Genomic DNA, 19,926 nt, shown 5'->3' on the forward strand with positions numbered 1-19,926 from the left:
TTGCAAAATATCATAGAAGCTTGATCATATATGTAATCATATTGTTCATGTTCAAAATCATCTGAGATGTGAAGATGGCTGCAAAGTCAGTAAGTCGTGTGCGCGAAATCCATTGATTAAGAAGCCAAGATAAAATGTATCGCCTTATTGTTTGCCACGCAATTTTTCAAATAGAAAAGACAGACTACGAATAAAGCTGTAAAACAGCAAGTGATGGGAAGATGGTGAGGGAGCACTTTTGCAATTGGTATGGGTTCTCAAATGCTGGAAATTTTAAGACAAGGCGTCTGGGCGAGCCTGACAGGAGGCTGGTTTTACGATCCCCGTCTCGACGTTTTTTCAAATACATTTCACTTGTACATTTGGCTTTTCTTACTTTGTTTACCGTTTATTATATATCTTGTAAGTATATTTATATGTGTGCATTAATTTTAGTTGCAAGTCATTCATTTTAGTTAAATAACATAAACTGTATGTGTTTACATTAACCGCGGGTAGATTTACATAACATGTGTTGAGTTTTGTTATTTGGACTTTATAAATTTTGATTTGTGTATATATAGATGCATACATCATATGTATACAAATGCATATATACGTATATAAGTTTTTCATAATTGTACGCTTAAAGATACCATATAATTGTTATATAAACTTTGAAGATGACAATTCTTTATTTTATAGTATTTTCCACCGACGTTATATGTTTGGATAGCATATTGTTCTTCAATTGGAGCACTTTTTGGTACGATAAAGTATGTTAACCATACACTTCATTGCATGTATGATACAACTGAGTGTTTAGAAGAATCAGGTCAAGCTATTAGCCAACAAAGATCAGAAAGTGAAAAAAGACGCACAGTGCATAATAAATGCAGGGAACAATCACAGGAACAAGTAGATCATGGAATAGAACTGCAAGTCTTAAGTGGTATTATAGACTATATCTTTTATTTTTTAAATCTATCTATTAACTTTGCCATTTATATGTTAAAATTAATCTTTAAATTTGATACAATTAACTTTTAAAACTATATCAATTATATTTTAAAAATTTTGCTATCAATTTATTATTTTTACACATAGGAAAAACAGATACACCACCTGTAGAATGCTCATCACGTAACTCTTTTATTGAATCAAATGTGCAAAATGCAGATGCTGATAGTATAACATCTGAATATAATCGAGATAAGCCTAGTTCAACTATAGATTTGAAAGTAGAAATTCACAGAAAAAATAGCTCAGAAAGTTCAGAAGAAGCACAACAGCTAACTAAACCAATGGTATCTAGTATAAATATACACGAAACAGAATTAGGTTCTGCACAATATCATGAACCATGTTTTCGAAATATAATAAATGGTATTAATTTTGTAATTTTTATGATATAACCTCTATAATGCAATATTACCCTATTTTTATACATATTAATATTTCTTTTGGGAAATTTCAAATACATATAGAAAGAAGATTGAAAAGACAGAAATGTGTTGTAATTACTGAAGAGGATCGACAAGGTTCAAGAAAATTATGCAGACATGCATCTGAAGATTCACGAAATCGTCATTCCAAACAGGGTAGTCTTGGTAAAACAGGTTCTGAAAGTCAAATAAAACAAACAAGTTCGTTAGAATTGGAACACCATGGAGATGATTATCCTTACTGGAAATCAAACCAAAGTGTTCGGCGTCTCAATTCTAACTCAATTCCAATGGAAACACATTTAATGAATGATCATCCACAGAGTTTAGAAATTATATCCAAAAAAGAAGATACGGAAAAAAATAAAATTTCCTCACATCCACAATCTTTAGAGGTAAAAATGAAGGAATTTTCTATTTGGAAAAACGAATAATTAAGTAATGTATTTAACATATTTTCTTTGTTTACAAGGTTATTACAAAAAAGCCACATCAACAACTTATTCATCCACAAAGTCTTGAAACAATTGGTGCTACTAATAAAAATATAAACACTACAGATGACAATAATTTACCTCTCCATCCGCAAAGTCTTGAAACAATTAATACTAAAAAGGTATCAATATGATAATATGGTCGTAGTAATATATGTGTTTATATGAAAAATTATATTAAAAAACTGTATATATTTTAAAGGTATTACCTCAAAATACATTAAAAAAAAACCAATTACAATTATTACCATATCTTAGTTATGGATCAGAAATAGTACATCCTATAGAAGAACAAAGTGATGAACAGTTTGCTAATGAAAGTTCTGGAGGATTTAGCCTTCAGGATTCTTATAGTCCATTACTTACTCGGAAGACTTGTGAAATTAATGCTACCTCTAATCGGGACAGAAGTCTTAGTACTAGCCGATTTGAAGATAGATTTTCAAGGTAAATTAAACATAATAAAAGTAAATATTAAACGATTAATCCATAAATTTCTTAAATTTGACCTCATATTTAGACGTAATGAAGATGGTGGTGTAGATAATGATTCTGCAAATTCTCGTGATGCACTAATTGAAGAACCAAAGTCCGGTGTTAAAAGAAGATACAGTAATGCAAGCCAAAGCAGCCGTGAATTCTCGGATTTAGAAAATTTGTTTAAAGATAAACAAGATAAATCGAAAAATATAGATGATCCTTTAAACGTTGGAAGTATAGTTGGAATAGATCAATTATTTGAAGGTGGTGATTGTACAATAGAATCGCGAATAAATAAAGGTAAGTTTTAACTTTTAAGTTTTTATATCAAATGGGTATTTATTTTTAAAAGAATTGCGAGAAAAAGTAATATTCGTAAATTTTTGTTCCACAGGATTACATAGTAAAGAACCAGATTCTGGTTCATCTAATATGATGCCTTTTGAGTATACAGCATACTCATCGAATATGGAAAATGAGGCAAAAAGAATGTTACTTCCACAAGTAGAAACAGATAACAAACGTCATCAAGGTGCAATACCTAAACAAAGCCGTCCAAAACCTGCAATAGAAACTATAGATGATAATATTACAACTACTGAACAAACCCGACAGAAATTAAAACGAACATTAGAAGTCAAAAGAGAGAAAGATAGAAGAAGAGATGGAAGATTTGATAGATTCGAGCAAACTAGCGGTTCAAACAACGAGTTAAGTACACTTAGTCTTGCATCTTCCTTGTTAGCTACATTATTGACATCTGGCCGAGAATTACCAGGTCAATCTAGCACCGTCTCAGATTTAAGATTAAGCCGCAATTCAGAGACTCGAACGGCACGAAAAAGACGTGTTCCTTTGAAATGTTCGATTCGATCGACTCGTGTACCACGAGATCGGAATCGAGATGATAACGTCGTTCCACTTACTGCTTTATTTGGATTGATATCAAACGAAGAATGTCATTTAGTTGCTAATCATAACGATGCTGTAGAAGCAACTGTACCTTATTTTCGAGATGAAAACGGCCGCTGGCTAGCTTACACCTTCGATGAGAAAGGATCTGGTGTTGCTGCAGCTGCGCAAGTTCCTTCTAATAATAACGATAAATTATTAAATACATTATTACGTCAACAACTTAATCAAAATTTACATTATGATGCGAATTGGGAATTAATAGACTCTTTGAGTAATAGTTATAGTAGTTTATCTTTGAATTCTCCTGACTTGAGTGTTATAATAGATACACCACCTGTTCTGTCCAGTCCAGAAAGCAATCAAACCAAAGCACAAAATTCATTATCGTCAAATCCAGTGGAAACTTCGGAACGTGATCAAATTCATCAAAATAATGGAAATTCTATTCAATATGAACTCGAAACCTTAGAACGAGATCAGTTCCATCAAGACATATTATCACGTATAGAATCAATGACAGAGAGAAATCAAAGATTACGAAATTTATTGGGATATTTCAATTTGAATATTTACCCAACAGATTCAAATCGCCGAGATAGGCCTGCCTTAACATTACAGACGTGTGCAGTGGGTGACATAAATACAAGTCTATCTTGGAATCGATTTATTGGTGGCTTAGATGGATCTGAATCCAAACCTAAACAATCAAGACAAGACAAGCAATATTACTATAAATGGAAAATTGGAAAATTACCGCATATCAAAGTGCGATTCGATCGTTTATTTTTGTTGGCCTTATTAGATCGAAATTTGACAATATTTGAGATTATTATTTCGACGCTTTTAGCAGTTGCTGTTGCGGGATTGGGTCTCGTATTGCTCCAACAAGGATTTTACCGAGATATATTTGCTTTCATGCTTTGTTTTGTAACTGCTGGCTGTCAATATTCATTATTAAAATCCGTTCAGCCTGATGCAGCTTCCCCAATACATGGCTTCAATCGCATTATAGTATTTTCTCGACCTGTTTATTATATATTGTGTTCAGGATTCATATTAATCTTTAATGAATCCTTGAGAAATTTTAAAGCATCTGAATTTCGAATATATGGTTTACGGATTACTGATTATGATGTTCTATTACAGATTCGTAATATTTTATTAATTTTTCTTTTATGCTTTCCTATTATATTTTCCTTCGGGTTACTTCCACAAATTAATACTTTTCTAATGTATCTCTGTGAACATATAGATATCCATTTATTTGGTGGAAATGCAACCACAAGTTTAATTTCTTCAATATATTGTCTATCTCGCAGCATAGTCACTGTTGTTATATTGTATGGATTTGCTTACGGAGCACTTACAGAGCCTAAATCTTCACAGCATATTTTATTCTCTATTTTTGCGGGTTTATTAGTCGCTATATCTTACCATTTAAGTAGATCATCTTCAGATCCTACAGTAATATGGGACATTGTTAAAACAAATTTGTGGCCTCCAGAAATTTATACAGAAGAAAAAGAAGCTAAAATCATTGAGAATACATCTCATAGAGATACTGTACCCACAACATACAAAGAAGTAAAACTTAGAATTTATGAAAGAAAAAAACATGTAAAAATTAAATTTACTGAACAAATGTCAGATACAGAATTGGTAGATCCATTACCTGAAAAATTAAAAGCAACAGTGAATGCAAGATTAAAAAATGATTTAATAGTTTGTGCAGTGATAGGTACTCTATCTTTTGGAATCCATTGTTCAACTGTGTTTACAGCCTTACAACCAGAACTGAATCCAGTTTTATGGGGTATTGCAAGTTGCCTTGGACTTTTGCTACATTACATTGTACCACAACTTCGAAAACAATTGCCATGGCTGTGCTTATCAAGACCAGTATTACGTAGCCATGAATATGCACAATTTGAAGTTCGTGAACCTGTGAAGATTATGTGGTTTGAAAAGGCATATGTTTGTCTGTGCTTTTTAGAAAGAAACGTTCTCTATCCAGTTGTATTTTTGGGAGCACTTACAGAATGTTCATCAAAAATTGTAGCTAAGTTTGGAGAAAGTGTGGGAGCATTGATTATAGTTGTGTGTGGATTAAAATCTTTAAGATCTGCATACTCTGATCCATCAACGCGTTATTTGGTTTTGATTTTTGCTGTTCTGTTCTTCAAACTAGATTTTCGAAATCTCAGCGAAACATTTTTGGTGGACTATTTTATCACAGGAATAGTTTTTGCAAAAGTTTATGAACTACTATTGAAAATACGATTTGTAGTCACATATATTGCACCTTGGCAAATTACTTGGGGTAGTGCATTTCATGCATTTGCCCAACCTTTCTCCGTTCCGCATTCTGCTATGCTGTTTCTACAAGCAGGGATTTCTGCACTTTTAAGTACTCCTTTAAATCCTCTTTTGGGCAGTGCAATATTTATATCATCATATGTACGTCCAGTGAAATTTTGGGAACGAGATTATAAGACAAGAAGAGTAGATCATTCGAATACCCGAATGTCTTCGCATTTAGATCGAAACATAGGAGCAGATGATAATAATTTGAATTCAATTTTCTATGAACAATTAACAAGATCCCTGCAACATAGCCTGTATGGAGACCTTGCCCTCGGTCGGTGGGGAAATGTGGAACAAGGCGATTGTTTTCTACTAGCATCTGATTACTTGAATTGCTTGGTACATATTGTTCAATTAGGAAACGGTCTAGTAACCTTTCAATTAAGAGGTCTTGAATTCAGGGGAACATATTGTCAGCAAAGAGAAGTATATATATATTATTTTACATATTGAAAATTCTAAACAAAATAACAAACACACTCAAATTTGAAAATGCTTTGATTTTTAGGTAGAAGCAATCACTGAAGGAATTGAAGATAATGACAATTGTTGTTGTTGTGAAATGGGTCATTTTTCAAACGTATTAAGTGTAAACGCAGCTTTTAGTCAACGCTGGTTAGCTTGGGAAGTTGCAAGTGCTAAATACGTTTTAGAAGGATACTCGATTTCAGATAATTCAGCAGTTTCTATGCTCCAAGTGTTTGAATTTCGTAAAGTACTAGTTACTTACTATGTCAAAAGTATTGTTTTCTATGCTGTTAAATCACCAAAACTGAAATATTGGTTGGAGAATTCTGATATTTCGGACGCCCTAAAAATAACGCTTGACAAAAATTTCGTTGATTTGGATCCAGTTTTTAACTTGAGCATTCATGAAGATTACGATATCCGAACATGCGGCATCACAAGAAGTAGTTTCTGTAATGTTTATTTGGATTGGATACAGTATTGCGTTACTAAACAAGACAAGGTAATTTTTCAAACATATATACATTATATTAACGTTTGTATAACATTATTTATTTATAATTGTTTTAGACATTAGACAAATCAAGAAATTCGTCATTGGTATCTTTATGTCTTGCTTTAAGTCTTTTGGGGAGACGTGTTTTAGGAGCATTATCTCATAACACGGTTTCCAGTGTTGAATTTTTTTTATATGGATTACATGCTCTTTTTAAAGGTACATTATTTTATAATAAATAATGAAAAAATTGATTACATTTAAGAATAATGTTTAAAAAGTACATTTATATATTTAGGAGATTTCCGTATAACATCTGTTCGAGATGAATGGGTTTTATATGACGTAGATTTATTACGAAATGTCGTGGCAAAAGGTGTAAGAATGGCATTAAAACTACATCAAGATCATTTCATGAGTCCAGAGCAGTATGGTGAACCGTCTGCTCTTTATGAAGCTATAGATAGCCATGATAAAAATCTCGTGATTAGTCATGAAGCGGATCCACTGTGGAGAAATGCTGTCTTAAATGGTGCACCCAGTCTTTTAGCTCTCAGGTATTTTAGCAATGCGATATTTATAAAATGTTAACTTATTACATTATTAATATTCATTATTTCTATTTATAGACATGTACTTGATGATGGTATTGATGAATATAAGGTGATAATGCTTAACAAACGCTTTTTAAGTTTTCGGGTGATTAAAATGAATCGTGAATGTGTTCGTGGCTTATGGGCTGGACAGCAACAAGAGTTAGTTTACTTGAGAAATAGGAATCCTGAGCGAGGTTCTATACAAAATGCTAAACAAGCTCTTAGGAACATCATAAATAGTTCCTGTGATCAACCAATTGGGTACCCGATTTACGTTTCACCATTAATAACTAGTTATGCAGAGACTAATGAACAATTATGTTCCATAATCGGTGGGCCTTTGAGTCTCGATATAATTAAAAGCAATATCTTAAAACTATGGCAAAGGTATGTCTTATTATTATGTCATATAATTATATAAACCATAATTTATTAATGAAAGTTCATAAAGTTTATTATTATTACAAGTATTATTTATAGAATTAGAAGAAGGTGTGGTCAGGGTTGTTCATCAGGAGGGACAGGATCTCAAGATGATGGAGGTTTTGGAAATGATGGAGTGTATGCAATGACTACATATAATATTCATTTAGGTATTTCCAATCATCATGCATCATCTATATTGATGACTTTACAATATAAAAATAAAATTTTTTATGTAGGTTATGGACAATCAACAGGTCATAATACATCTGGTTCACAATCCATAGACTCTGGGTGCCAAATTGGTGGATCGACTGGACGTGGTTCTTTAGGAAGAGCAAACACTGGATCTTTAGGTGGAAATAGAGGATCTTTGGCTTCGGTTGGAAAACCTACAACTTCGACGCTTGCCAGTTTAGCCGGTCTTCTTAGCAATAGTGATATTAAAACTGAAACGAAATGTGAAACGAGTTTCATAAATAAACCCGAAAAGGATGAAATCTTACAACGAGTACGTGTAAGTAGAAAACAAAATTTATTTTGAGACACATCTCTCTCTTTAGTTCATAAAAAATTATGTATATTTATCTGTTATCAGATCATAGATCCTAACCAAGTCTATGATGCTATTAATTTGGGTCGCCGCATAGATGTAATTTGGCCAGATGAGAGAATGAGACAACAGGGTGGTAGATCTGGATGGCAGCATTGGGTACCTGAAAGAGGTATGGAAGGATGCGTTGTTCATTGTTGGTCTCCGAATCATCGTGATCCTAATCGGCGGTCTCACGTAGATAAAGTTATCTTACTTGTCAAAATTGATGATAAATATGTTCCAATAGCAGAACAAGGTGTAAAAGATTTGGGGGCAGAAGTATGATGAAGTATTTTTTAATTTTCTGCAGTAATATACATTAAGGCGATTTTCATACAGTCATTTTTTGAATCTACGTCATGCATTGCAAATAGATAAGAATGCATTAAAAATGAAGAATTCATTCCAGTTATAAAATAATAAATACAAAGGTTTTTGATGAAAGATTGTTCTTGAAATTGTAAATACTGAAAAGCGACGAATTTTAACACTAGTTTCTTAATTCTAATATATAAGAGAGAAAGAGAGAATGCATTCGTGCACCAGCGCATGTATGTCACAGTACATAACATATACATATACATATACATATACATATACATATACATATACATATAGCTACAGAATACTCTTCATTACACGATTTTTCTAAAATTTCCATTTTCTCGATATCATTGGTATTTGTGTTATTTTCATTGCAATGATTTCCCAATAGATACAGTTCTTTTAAAATATTCTCGGAAAAGATGACTTTCTAAAACTCATACAAAAAGCAGTTAATATTTACTATAGTAATTAAAGAATTATTACTTCTTACACATTTACTGAGAAGACTAATGTCAATCGCCAAGTTATTCAATGCAAAGTAAATTGTATCATGTTGTATTATATTCTGTATTATATAATGATTAGATGATTTACTAGCGATGAAAACTAGATATTACTTGTTGTTAACTAGCTAAACTATTACTTTGTTAGTATAAAATGTAATAATATTGAATATATTTAAATATTAATTTTGCTATATTTGCGTTCTATTTTATACCATTGTTAATAATTTTATAAAATGAGATCATAAACCTACAATTTGCAAAGTTATTATTTCAATTGCCAATAATCTAAGGTAAAATTAAAGAAGATAAACCCAATAATTGCTGTTGTTAAAACTTTATTTTGAAGTTATAATAATACAATTTATAACGAATCTCTAGGAGTAAATTAGAATGTAAGAATAAAAGTTATTACAAATTATATTATTTATTAAAAAATGAAAAACGTATTTCTATATTACTAGTATCGAATATGCTCAATAACAACAAGTAACATCAGAAGAAATTTGTATATATCATTCGTGTTTTTCTACATTTTGTTACATTTTTTTTAAACTATTTAATATATAAGTTGTAAATATATATATGCGTAACATTTCTGCAAGATTAAAGCGTCCAAATGTATTTACTGAATGTGTAATTTTGTGGGGCCATGAGATTGCCTCTACAAAACATATCGGTGCATTAATAGTAGTGTTAAATGTAACTCCACAATCTTTCACTTGTATATCTTTATTGTATAACAATCTGGATAACTATGATGGTGTATTTATATTTGATATATGCCTCTTATAATTTTCATTGGGAATAATAATTAATAATAATAAAGCCAAACAAAACCAAATATCGTAATAAATATTATTATGGACAAATACACCACAATATTTATCCAGAGAAGAAAAATAAATTTATTATCATTTCTTCTCTTACGAAAGTGATTCATTGAAAGTTTTCACCTAATTTTGTACATATTAAAATATATACTGATTACTAAACTAATAAGAATGATAGGGTTGCTTGCAAAAGTACAAAGTACTCTTTTGCTTAAAAAAAAAAAAAAAAAAAAAAAAGAAAAAAATAGGAAAAGGTTTAAATATGTTTAACACAAAAGATAAAAAGTTTTGCAAGTAACCAAAGAATCACAGCATTGCCTTATTATGGTGTTTTTTGAAAGCATCTGACTGATACAAAAATTTTAGCTAGTCTTTTAATTGTTGGTACACATTTATGTATCGCTTGCTGCCAAGGGACAAAAAAATCTACTTTACCAGGGAATACATGGATTAAATGTTTTTTATTAAATCTTTGGCCTACTATCTGTAATTAACAGTAATTTCATACATAGATTGTACAGAATTACTTCAAAATTAAAAATAAATATAAAATTAGAAGTCAAACTAAATAACAGTTTGTTTTAAATCCTTGCATTACTTACGCTTTATCATCTTAGATTTACATTCATTATTTAATGAGCCATTGTTAACTTTATTGCATAATATGCTTTAAACGAATTTTATTGAAATAAATCATGTTAATCTCATTAACTGTATTCCAATAAGAGATATACAGATAGCGATAGCGATTATACAAAGAAAGTAAGTTCCTTGAAATATACTTCAGTTTTAAACTAGGATTAGATCAATAAGTATAGTTAATGTCACGAAATGGTAGACTAAAAAAGGCCATTAATATTAATTAATATAGCATATTGTATGTAATACACAATCAGTTCAAAAATCATTTTATAACCATGTTATAATATTATTGATATATATAACAAATTACTAAGTGTTTGTAAAATGATTAACACAGATATTATAAAAATTATAAATAAAAAAATAAAAATGTTATCTTTTTTGAAATTACTATTTCATATTTTTACCCTAGCATCACATAATATTATTGCTCAATGAAACAACATTACATAGCTCAATTCAAACTAACAAAATGTATTAAATTATTTATTTTAATAATTTTATATAATATATGAGATACATATTAAATTTTTCCCTTATCATTTTCAGAATTTATCGGTGTATTCGTAAGTTTTTGTATTAAATTTTCTATGACATCTAAGTCAGTTAAACCTACAAATTTATCAACCACTAATCCACTTGAAATTGCTATAATAGCTGGTACAGCTTTTACTTCAAAAATATATACTAATTCTGGATTTGATTCCAAATTAACAATAGCAAGATCCAGTTTATCCATTGGTCCTATGAGTTCTATTAATTTAGGTGTCAATATTTTACAAGGATCACACCACTCAGCATGAAAATTTACAATGACTGGTACTGAACTGTTCATTACCTTGCTAACAAATTCACTATTATTATTTATTTCAAATTGCTTATTTTTCTGGCATGACGAAGAAACAGATCTCACTAGAGCTGATGAAAGCTTAGTAATGCTACGCAACATTTTATAATTTTTTAAATATTACTATATCACAAATCAGGCAAAGACATTAAATATAGAAAGATCAGGCTAAACTAGTCTTTTCCAATTATCTTACATAGTAAGAACTACTTCCGTTTTATTAATAAATTCTGAAAATTCATAGAAATGGAAACAATTAATAATGTACTTTTAAACTTACTTTAACTGAATATCATTATTGTAATAATTATAACAAAGGAATAATACTTACTACAGGTTTTTAAAAGATCCAATTAGTTATTCGAACTGGTCTGATAGATTTTGTTATCTCAAATATTACATATCCCACTAAACTAATAATAGATGATATTACTAATAATATTAGTAATAAGATACGCCAGATGAATAAATGATCATATATCTGTAACAAATTATGTATCTAATATAAATAAATATTAAAACTTCATATTAAAATAATTATTTACCTTTTTGTCAGTGGTATTAGATTTCTCTGATGCAATTGGCAATATAAGTAAAACGATTGTGCATATACTAACTGTAAGTATAGCAAGAGTACCAATTTTCTTTTCAATTTTTAAAGAAATAATATATACTAATACAGCGAAAGCCCAAAGAATTAAAATAAGAAACAATCCTATACCAACTCCAAATATCAAATTAGTCATGTCACTAAAAACAAGAAATTCGTAATTTATATATATAAATACATGGTTTAATATAATTTAATGAATTAATAATACGAGAATTATAGAACATACAGATGTTAAATAATGATTTTGATAAGATAAGAAAGCTAAGAGAAAGTTAATAAAGATATATAAATATAAAAACTTAAATTCTTATTGTAATAATGAATGTTTATCATTATTTTTCATTATTTAAACAATATATGCATAAAATCCATAATAAATATGAATATTTTCTTATATATATATTACCTTTATCTATTCATATTTTACAATTTTTTGAAAATAGCACAATTATATTATATATCAATAACTTATTTATAAAAAATATTAAAAAATCATTTATTACGTACTGATAGAAAAAGATAATTAAACATCAACAAACAATTATATTATAATCTGTATCTTTCAACTATAAATTGTTGCAAACAAGTTTATAACATAAGTTGACTACTTATATTTTAATAAGATAATATGTATATATGTAATAATATGTATAATATGCGAAAAATTAAAATTAGAAATAATTAACTTATTCTATACATATTTTACACTGTTAACTTTTATACATTTTGTATTATTCATTAAAAAATGGCAAAAATTTAGTAAGTTTAGGGACTTTAAGTAAATATATATGCAGTATGTAGGGATATTTTTATAATAATATAAATAGGCAGCCTAACCTGCAAAGTGAAGTAAGCAGTGAATATTTGAAATTAAACGTACCTTCAATGGAACGTTAAAAGTATACGTCGAAGGAGCGTACAAGTTCTAACTATTATTATTTTTACAAGCGTAAATAAGTAATTGCCTTTTTTATATCATGAAACTATGGATCGGAGTTTTATTGGAATGGGTTAGTATTAATGCCATATAAACAGAAATTTATAAACAATCAATAACTAATATTTCAATGAATTATTCCAAATTATATTATAATACAATTATTTAATTAAGATGAACAAATTAAATTTTAGTTTCTGTTACACTATTACAGATATTCATTAATAAATATTTTGATGTATAATTAAAATATAATAAAATTCTTATTAAATAATAAATATTTTGGTTATATTTATAGAATGTTTGGAAGTGTTTACTTATAAATAATGTAAGTGCAATGTAAATATTTACGTTATAATTTATTCTAACAAAAATTCATACTTTTTCAGCTAAATTGTTTAGATATATCAGAAACAAATGTTAAAGATTTAAAAGAATTGGATAATGGGAAGGTTTACAAGAAATTAATAAAATCATTGTAAGTAATTTTTTATATATTTACATTTAAATCTTTAATGAAATATTTAATGAGTTTCTTTTTTAATGTAAATAATGTGTATTCATAATATTCATTCTATTAGAATATATTTATTCTTGTCAAACATATTTTGCTTTATAGTTCATGGAATGGTACTAAAGATACAGACACAGAAAATATTATAGTAAAATACTTACAAGGTATGTAAATATATGATAAATATTTCCTATATTATATAATTACTTTATAGGAATATATTATATATTTTTCATATCTTTTTTTACAGATGAATATCCAAAATATAAATTTGATGATAAAAATATGGGGGAAATGGAACACATTTATATTGCATCTTTATTTTTATTGCTTGTACCTCAAGAACCTTCATTTCATCATCAAATGTGTTTTAATTTGCAACATGAAACGCAACTTAAGATTAAATCATTTCTTGAAATGACTATCCCATATAAGAAAGACATAAACAAAGAAACATTAAAAGAAATAATTGCTAGAATAGAGAATGATGCATCAAAAATACCTGTCACGCCTAAAGGAAAAGCTCTTAAGAACTTTTTTGATTCTCCTGTAACATGGTCTGCTCAAAGTCATAAGTTATTGAATGACAAAAATAGGGAATTAAGAATGTTGAAAAGTGAATTAGAAGTAGAGAGGTTTGAGAAAATTGATTTACAGGAAGATATACGAATTCAACAAAACAAAATACAAAGTCTACAGAAGAAATTACAGGAAAAGAGTGCAGAAATAAAAGTTTTAAGAGAAGAAAAAATGAAACCGACTACTCCACAATCTTGCAAAAAGAATAAGGGCACAATAGATTATGAACAATATTACAGAAAGGAAATAGATCATTTAGAAGATCAGCTATTGCAGAAGCAATGTAACATAGATAAACTTGAAGCAGATGCTGATACATTGACAAAAAAGTTAACATCTATACAAATGCAATATATATATTTTAGAGACAAAGTAGAAAATTGTGAAAAATCTTTAGAAAACATGCAGATCCAGGGAGAAATTAAGGATAGGGAACTAGTAAATTTAAAAAAGACCAATGAAGAGTTGCGTACTCATTTAAAAGAACTTAGAAAAACGACAATTGAAGAACAAAGTTTTGAAATTGATGATATAGTACCCTTAAATTCATCTTCAGCATCTTTAGATACCAGTGAAGTTTTAAGTTCTGTAATTGATATTCAATTACAAGAAGCGAAAGAAGAATCTGCTTTACTAAAGACACAACTTGATGTTGTAAATGAAAAACTGAAATCTGCAAATCAAGAGTATGAAAGTACAACACAACTTTTAAAGAAAGAGAGGCAAATATTACAAAGTACGGAAACTAAATTAAATGTAATCATAAATGAATCGACTAAACAAATTGAAATCTTACAACAAGAGAAAGAATCTCTAATAAAACAAAATAAAAATTTAGAAATGTTATATACTTCTCAAAAAGAATCTTTGTCAGTCATTGAAAAATCCAAAGATGTGTTGATTACTGAAAAGAATTCTCTGTTAGGAAAAATTAAAGATTTGGAAGAATCTTTAAACAAAGAAAATATAAATAATGTTAAATTAAACACTGAGCTTACTGAAGTTAAAGCACAAATATCTGAAAATCTTAAACATATTCAAGATTTTAAAGATCAAAATAGTTCATATAAAACCTCTGTTGATCTATATAATACAAATTTAAAAGAGATTATATTACATAATTTAGAAACTGATTGTGTAGAAGATAAATTAGACAACAAAACAACTACAGAACTAATAGAATATTTACGAATAATACTATATAATTTTAATCAGAAGTATACTTTGAAGCAACTAGAATTGGAATCATTAAGTAATAACATGAATGAAGCTAAATTAAAACTTGAAAATTTTCAATTACAAATATCTAAATTAGAACAAAAGGATGAACAGAATACTACAGAAATATCAAAATTAAGAAAAACTGTCGCAGAAAGTACAACCAAAATTAACGAGCTTACTAATGTTACAGAAAAATATTCTGAAAAAATTTCGTATTTAAAACAAATTGAACTCCAAAAACAAACTTTAGAAAAAGTCATATATGTATATGAAGAAAAAGTAAATAAAAAGGATGCACTCTTACAAGCTTCTTCTATGTATATAGAAACATTAAAGAAAAATATTCGAACTTTTGAGTCAGAATTTTATTTAATGAAAAAAGATATATTAAATCAGATAAATGAGTATAAAAAATATAATGAAGAAACTACTAAAAGTATTTTAAATGCTTATAAAATATTATATACTAATTACACGAAAGAACAGCTTTCCAAGTACCAACTGAAAGATGAACTTACAGATAATAAAAAGAAATTAGAAGATAGTATAAGTTTTAATGTTATGTTAGAAAATGATTTAATAAAAAATAAGGAAATAACAAATCATTTGGAGACAGAATTAATTTGTACTAAACAAAAATTAACAGAGTTTACACAAAAATTGGAAAAATTTGAGGAGGTACAAGAAGTATTTCAGAAACAACATAAAGATCTTAAATCTGAGAATAACAAAATTCTATTGGATTTAAATAATGTAAATGATAAATTTGAAAAATCTCAGCAAGAAGTATGTAATATGTTAGATGAATTCAAATTTAAAGACAAAAAAATAGAAAACCTAATTGATGAAATTACTTCCTTAAAATTAGAAAAAGATCATATAATGCATTTACAAACAGAAGAAGAAATTAAGATGAAAAATTTTATAAAAGAACTGGAAACAAAATTATTGGAAAAACAGTGTCACTTAGATAAACTAAATATAGAAGTAAAATTAAAACAGGAAACATTGAAACTTGTGGAAAATAAATTTGAAAAGTTATCAAAAGAAACAATTGCTTCTGAAGTTAAATTGAAAGAAGTAATTATAAATCTGCAGGAAGTAAGAACAAATCAAGATGCAGTTTTAAAAACTCAAGAGAAAGCTTTAAAGGAAAAATGTTTACAATTAGAAGAATTACAAAAAGAATTCAATGAATCCAAAAGAGTACTTTGTAAACAACTTGAAGACCAAAAATTATTATGTCAGAATTTGCAAAGTACAAATTTTAAATTACAAACAGAGTCTTATAAACAAAACAAAATTATAGAAGAATTACAACAAATAGTAAAGAAAGAAAAGGACGAACTTAATAAAAATAGGGAATATTGTAAAATTGAAGATACAAAAAGATTAGAAGTTATACAAATTTGTGAAGAATTACAACATTCAGCAAATGGCTTAAAATTTACAATTGCAGAAGTTACTAAGAATGAAAATTCTTATATTAATACTATAGACAATGTACAAGATATAAATAATGATGATACAAATAAAAATATTTTAAGAACTTTAAAGGAGTCCATTAATGAAATACAGGTATCACGTGAATTAATTTTACAACTTTCAAATGAGAATACAAACTTAAATAAAACTCTAAAAAATCAAACAATAATGGTAGATAATTATATTACAAAATGTGAAGAAATAAAATTATTGGAAATTAAGATACAAGAACTAAATAATTTACAAGAAGAGCGTATAAAACGAATAAACACTCTTATCGCATATAAGGAATCATTAAAAGATTATTTAAATAACATTATAAAGTCAAGAGAAAATTTAGATACATCTTTAAATACATTAAAACAAAAATGGGACAATTTATTAACAAGTTCCTATAATGTTCTCATGATAGATAAATCTGTGTGTGATGAATTAAAGCATATACAAAGTAAACAAACATATTTAGAAAATACATTACTTAAGTATCATATTCATCATTTTCAAAATATAAAACCGTTACAGAATATCTTATGGGACCAATTTTTATGGTTTGAACAAAAAGTAAAAGATATTTCCTTGAAAGAAGAAAGTGAACAGATATTAGATATTTCTTCAGACATCTTTTTTGAGCAGAAAACAATTATTGAAGCAGAATTAGATAAAAATAAAATATTACAAGAAAACATTACTCAATTGCAGAATGAAATAGATGATTTTTCAAAATTGGTTATTTCTTTTGAAAATGATTTTAAATGTGATGAAACAAAATTCCAATCTGAATCAGAGAAAAAGTTACGATTCCAAATTAATGAACTGACAGAAGCTAAGAATAACTTAGAAAGTAAATTAAACTGTGCACACACAAACAATGTAAGATTAAAAGATGATATAGATGAACTTAGTATTAAGGTACAAGAAATGAAAACATCATTAAAAGAGATAGAAAACTTAAAGAAAGAAGTAACACAATTAAAAGAGCAGAATTTAAAACTGCAAGAAGAAAGGAATGAGTTAAGCAAGCGATCAAAGAAAGAAGATATTGATATTCAACTAAAAGATATTCATGATAAATATAAAGTTAAAATAGATGAAATTAAACAAAACATGGTAGGTATATTAATATTTGTATATATTGCACTTCTCGTAGTTTACTTATTTTTGTAACAAATATTACAGAAAATGCTATATAATGAACAAATAACAAAGCTAAATAGAGAACAAGAACAATGTGTACAAGAAAAATTAGAATCGTTACAAAGAAAAATGGAACTACAATGTCGTAAACAGGCAGATGAATTAAGCAAATATAAGGTACATGTTGCTAGCTTAAGTTCACAGCTTTGGAGTGTTGGAGAGAACCTGTTAAGTGAAAAACAAGAAAAGGAAAAATTGCAGAAGGAATTAATTGAATTAAAAACTAAATATCAAAATTTAGATCAAAATATAGTTTCTTTAATGGAACATAAAAATCCTAAGTAAGACTGGTTTTATAATAATGAATGATGATTAAAAATTATTTCATCCTTTTAGATATTTGCAGATCTATCTATTTTTAGATATCCTAGCAGATATTGTTCAAATCTTTTCTTTTTCAGATGTGAGAAAAAATACTTATTGGGAGAAACTAAAGAAGATGTTTTACATAAAATTTCAGTAATACAAGAAAGAACAACATACGAAAAAAGATGTAGTATTAAAAGTATACAAACAATGGGCAATGCATTTAATGCAGAGGATGAAGAAGGAGAAGTACTTGATAATATTTATTTAGGTAAATTAAAAATAATTTATTAAGTAAAACTAATTCTAAATTATTTAAACCATTAATTATATAAATTCAAATTATTAGCTGACATGAAAGACAGTAATTCTTCGTATATCATTGATGCAGATAGATTATCTATTTTGAAAAAAAGAAATGCTCTTTGCAAACCTCATTTAAAGTCATCTTATCCTGCTGAAATGCAATTTCATCCTCTACCATTTACAGAAGAAGAGATTAAAGTAAGCAAGTCATATATAATACATTTATATTTATATAATTGCAATTCTGAATTCATTGCTATATTAATTTTACTTGTATGTATATAAAGATGTATGTATTTTATTGTTTTTAATTCAATCATAGGCAGGTTCAGTTCCAGATGATATATTTAATGATAGTTTGAGTCAAAGTTTGCTTCCTGAACAAAAAGCTAAGAAAAAGGATAGAACTCAGGTATGTACCTAAGATAATTTTACAAACAAATAATGAATTTTTAGGGCATAACATTATTCTTAAAACACTCGTTATTCGCGTCACATTATACACATTTTAATATTTATTTTGTAGACATCATATAAAAAGCCTGGGCCTCCAACTCCTAGTAAAAACGGAGGAAGATTATCAATACAGGTAAATGTAATGAGTAATTCTAGTATATTTGTATATCAATATATTTGTATCATTTGACCTGAAGATTTATTTCTAACATATACTTCAAAATTGGAGGGTAATGAACTAAGAAGCCCAAATTCAAGAATATTAAGAGAAAGAAACGGCAAAGAAAGGGCAACGACTACACCACGAACACTGAGAAGTTTATTCCTTCCACGAGGTCAAGACGAGGTAAGTTACTCATATTGTTTAAAAATAATTTATTACTTTCATACTTCTTGTTTCTTACATTTAATAATATAATAAATAAAAAATTTTTACATAGATTATGTAAATATTAAATTACATTTTTTATAGAAAGTTATTGTTACACCAAGAGGTCGTAGAAGAAGTAGCATATTCCGAAAATATCGTAACGCAAATGATAGATGAGAGTACGTACGTACGTAATATAAAATGTTTAATAATAATTATTATTATAATTGTAAAAAAGAAATGTATTTTCATTAAGGCTCTCACATCTAATTATATAATAGTTGTATAATATATATATGTAACAAATAGAATATAATATAATAATACAAAGTAGAATAGAATACAACAGCAGACAATTCGAAAAAGCAAATAGTATACAAAAAAATATTTATATTCATATCTTATTTTGACAGTCATTAAATAATTTTTTAATAACAATAATATTCAAAGTTTTATGCATAGAAGAATACCCCCATTATGAAATGTACTACTGTTATGTCTAGTATATTTTAAAGAAAATATATGGCTTTAAATAACG

General features: G+C 27.8%; 3 protein-coding genes across 4 annotated transcripts; 2 read left to right on the top strand and 1 right to left on the bottom strand.

Annotated features, from left to right (window-relative positions):
* The first annotated feature begins 44 nt into the window (after nt 1–44).
* LOC126917598 (pecanex-like protein 1) lies at nt 45–9,281 on the top strand. 2 transcript variants are annotated; one of them, XM_050724640.1, is made up of 15 exons: nt 45–402; nt 685–931; nt 1,087–1,365; nt 1,467–1,819; nt 1,897–2,040; nt 2,121–2,365; nt 2,439–2,698; nt 2,793–6,103; nt 6,186–6,647; nt 6,716–6,860; nt 6,940–7,198; nt 7,271–7,624; nt 7,706–7,830; nt 7,900–8,177; nt 8,259–9,281. In XM_050724640.1, the coding sequence occupies exons 1-15, from the start codon at nt 250–252 to the stop codon at nt 8,538–8,540; spliced, it is 6,897 nt and encodes a 2,298-aa protein (XP_050580597.1). In that variant the 5' UTR covers nt 45–249; the 3' UTR covers nt 8,541–9,281. The 2 variants fall into 2 exon arrangements, with proteins under 2 accessions (XP_050580597.1, XP_050580598.1); XM_050724641.1 differs by having other exon boundaries at nt 7,718–7,830.
* An 853-nt stretch (nt 9,282–10,134) lies between these two features.
* Nucleotides 10,135–12,687, bottom strand: LOC126917610 (thioredoxin, mitochondrial). The gene is made up of 4 exons (XM_050724676.1): nt 12,528–12,687; nt 11,953–12,157; nt 11,739–11,906; nt 10,135–11,637 (listed from the first exon to the last, which is right to left on the bottom strand). The coding sequence occupies exon 4, from the start codon at nt 11,507–11,509 to the stop codon at nt 11,084–11,086; it is 426 nt and encodes a 141-aa protein (XP_050580633.1). The 5' UTR covers nt 11,510–11,637; nt 11,739–11,906; nt 11,953–12,157; nt 12,528–12,687; the 3' UTR covers nt 10,135–11,083.
* Nucleotides 12,688–12,881: 194 nt separating this feature from the next.
* Nucleotides 12,882–19,831, top strand: LOC126917599 (putative autophagy-related protein 11). Its single transcript, XM_050724642.1, has 11 exons — nt 12,882–13,030; nt 13,347–13,435; nt 13,577–13,635; nt 13,722–17,863; nt 17,933–18,231; nt 18,352–18,527; nt 18,606–18,760; nt 18,885–18,974; nt 19,089–19,151; nt 19,248–19,364; nt 19,491–19,831. Exons 1-11 carry the CDS (start codon nt 12,998–13,000, stop codon nt 19,563–19,565), a joined length of 5,298 nt encoding a protein of 1,765 aa, XP_050580599.1. The 5' UTR covers nt 12,882–12,997; the 3' UTR covers nt 19,566–19,831.
* Nucleotides 19,832–19,926: the final 95 nt, after the last annotated feature.

The sequence above is a fragment of the Bombus affinis genome, chromosome 6 (assembly GCF_024516045.1).
Source record: "Bombus affinis isolate iyBomAffi1 chromosome 6, iyBomAffi1.2, whole genome shotgun sequence".
In the NCBI taxonomy this organism is placed as follows: Eukaryota; Metazoa; Arthropoda; class Insecta; order Hymenoptera; family Apidae; genus Bombus; species Bombus affinis.